At 53.8% G+C, this 3,146-nt stretch overlaps 1 protein-coding gene across 2 annotated transcripts; it reads right to left on the reverse strand.

The window, feature by feature from the left end:
- Positions 1-476: 476 nt before the first annotated feature.
- LOC123169784 (uncharacterized) lies at positions 477-2,147 on the reverse strand. Of its 2 annotated transcripts, none has more exons than XM_044587649.1 (2): positions 1,557-2,147; positions 477-1,486 (listed from the first exon to the last, which is right to left on the reverse strand). In XM_044587649.1, exon 1 carries the CDS (start codon positions 2,104-2,106, stop codon positions 1,582-1,584), a length of 525 nt encoding a protein of 174 aa, XP_044443584.1. In that variant the 5' UTR covers positions 2,107-2,147; the 3' UTR covers positions 477-1,486; positions 1,557-1,581. Both variants share the same exon structure in this region, with proteins under 2 accessions (XP_044443584.1, XP_044443585.1).
- Positions 2,148-3,146: the final 999 nt, after the last annotated feature.

Raw genomic sequence — 3,146 nt, forward strand, 5'->3', positions numbered from 1 at the left:
TCTTGCATGAAAAAAAAAATCACTTCTTGTGTTGGGACAATTGGATCACCACCTTCATCTTCATTGACCATGGCAGTCTTGACGGAATTGGCAATCAAGGACAGCCACTTGCTTTGCCCATTCTACATCATCCAACAATACATATAGATGAAGTGTTTGTTCTCCGTACTGTGGTATAACATGCACGTACATACGGAATAGCAAAGGAAGATAATGGATGGTCAATATGTCGCAACATTAGGCAAATCAATAAAATGACCAACGCATAGAGCAACAAGCCACAAAACTTACAAGGTCGAAGAGTGACTCGCCACTTGGAAACCGGTTTTGCACTTGTCTGCATGTGTTGCAATACTTGTTGATGGCCTCTTGAATGTTGTGCCATCGATGACTAAGCGACTTCGGATTTCGATCATGAATCACTTTGATGCAGTAACCATTATATCACTTTTGCTCGTGAAACCAATCATGCACACTTTACCAAAATGCCCCGCCATTTTGCTTCGTGCCATGAAATAAACCGATACTAGTGGCCAATCACGCCTCACACAATAATTCATCATGTTGGGTGCACATCTGCTAGGTGTCTGGCTGCGGCTCGAAGTCCTACACACCCGACATTTGCGACTGGAAAGCGCCGCCAATTGCGACTCTTTGAAGATCGTAGTCAGTATTGTGATCGACGATAAACGAGATTCGATGGCCAGAGGTGAGGGAGGATAGGGACACTCTCAAATATGAGGAATCAACAGAGGAAGCATATGAAGGAAAATTAAACTACGTAGGGGATGAGTCACGTAGGGATGCAGAGTGATCACGATATCACGAATTCACGAGAATACTCGTGTATAGCTAGCTTCCGATGTTGCGCGTGCGTCCTTGATGATGCACGTAGGGAAGCAGAGTGATCACAGTCTGGACGATGGTGCCCAGCACGGCCATGGAGCCCAAGACCCACGCCACGGCGAGCCACGGGTTGCGGAAGCGGTGCCGCATGACCCAGGCACGCCACCGGTTGAGGCGCGACCGGTGGTGCGACCGCAGCCTCACGCCCACCGTGCTCAGGTAGTGCCCGCCGGACGGGTCGAAGACGAGCCCCTGCGCCAGCCCCCGGAACAGCGCGCACACCTCGGCGTCGTCGCCCAGGTGGTGCTCAATGACCCCGTGCCGCGACAGCAGGGCCACGTCCTCCGGCCCGCCCAGCAGCTGCGACATGAACATCACATACGCCGTCACGTAGCTGGTGGCGCCGCTGGTGGCCGTGTCGTCGTACCGCTGCTCGTAAACGAGGACGTTGCGGAGGATGTAATTGGTCCTCTCGTCCACCCTCACTTGCGCCATCCTCAGCACCCCGTCGGAGAAGGTCACGTCCAGCAAGGGGCGCCGCGAGCTGCCGTCCGCTTCACTGTTCAACCGCCTGAACTTGACACCGGCCTCGTGGTACTCGATGGCTCGCCGGAATCTTCCATAATCACCGCATGCGCCTCTGCAAGGACGATTATTAACACAACTGAGATAGAGGTAACCGTCGCAAAAAAGAACAGGTAGCTACTCACAGTGACTTGTCGAGGTTGCTTGGCCTCAGTATTCATGGCACAGATGTACCAAATGGTGGCACTTCGCCGGTGGAAAGCTGGTCGCTGCCGGGGCGTCATTCATAATTCTTTTGATGGTCCTCCAGGCTAGCTCTTCAACCGTGTCCATTCCATTTCCACCAATGCCGTATCGCAAGCGGTGGATCCTCTGGACGACGAAGAATGGTATCTGGTTCTCCAGCATCATCAAGTCATGTTCGATACTGATGACAACGCTGGTCCTCGGCCTGCAGTTCCCTTGTCCATTGTTGTTGCTGCTGCACCCTGGAGCTGGAGGTGGAAGCGGCGGCGGCTCATAGCCGAGAAACTTGAGCACTGTAATCAGCTGGAACCCATCGAGCAGTAGCATCCTGCAGAACGCGCCCCACTCCATGGCGACGTCTCCGTCGTAGCGGCTCCTGGCGTCGGCCTCAACGGACGCTATGGCCTCCATGTACTCTTCCACCGACGGCCCGCCGTCTTGGAGGGCGTAGGCCAGGTTCTCTAGCTTGCGCTCGTCGGTGCGCCGCATCTCCTCCGTGGCGGAGTCGCCGCGGTGATATGGCCCAGGGACAGGAACCTCGGCTGGTAGGCGCCCTCGTCGGCGGCGAGGAACGTCTCGGGAACGCGATAGATCTCTGGTTTCCCTGGTCGGGGCACCCGGCTAGCACACATTTCATGCATGATGATTTCGGAGAGCTCGTGAATGCGGCCATCGATGTCAAGGTCATTGCCGCCGTTGGCATCGGTTAGCCCTGCTTGTGCATATGTATACGGAGATTATCAGGCCAGTGGACATAGATTGCAACAAGGTGAAGCTGGACTCACCAGTCAAGGTATCGGCGAAGGGTGGTACTGCTGCAAGCTCAACTCCGTTCTCCGGCATTGGAGCGGCACTGCTTCCCGACGGAATCCGGGACACTTGGCTGAAGAGTCCAAAGATGCTAAAAGAGTTGGGCACTTGGCTGCCGAGTCCACACTATTCACATGGAATGGAAGCCAGGCGGACAACGACGCACTAGTCCATTTTAGTCTCTCCTTTCAAATGGGTCGCTTTACCCTTAGGATTTATTTGGATTTCTGTATTGGAAAGCCCCGTATTAAACTGGACTGTAATTTCAATTCAGTGAGGAAACAAAAATGGCACGAGGTGGGCAGCCGCCGGAGACCTGCTAGATCAGATCTCGCATGGTTGAGTTCTCCGGTGGGTGTTGTGTCGGCGGCGTGGGCTCTGGCGGGTGTGCACTACCAGGGAAAATCTTATAGGCAGATGTTTACTAGTAGCGCGGGTTTATACCACTCGCTACTGCTACTTACTAGTAGCGCGGGTTTTTATCCCTCGCTACTGCTAAGTTGTTAGTAGTAGCGCGGATTTTCACCCCTCGCTACTACTAAGCGGTCTCTACCGTGCCCCCCGGAATATGCCATAGTAGCAGTGAGGGGTATAAATCCGCGCTACTACTAACAACTTAGCAATAGCGAGGGGTAAAAACCCACGCTGCTACTAACTACATGGTTTTTGAAGAGTCCTGAAATCCCCATCTCCTTCCCCAAATCCTTCCTCTCCCCCGT

This window comes from Triticum aestivum, chromosome 7D (genome assembly GCF_018294505.1).
Source record: "Triticum aestivum cultivar Chinese Spring chromosome 7D, IWGSC CS RefSeq v2.1, whole genome shotgun sequence".
Taxonomy (NCBI): Eukaryota; Viridiplantae; Streptophyta; class Magnoliopsida; order Poales; family Poaceae; genus Triticum; species Triticum aestivum.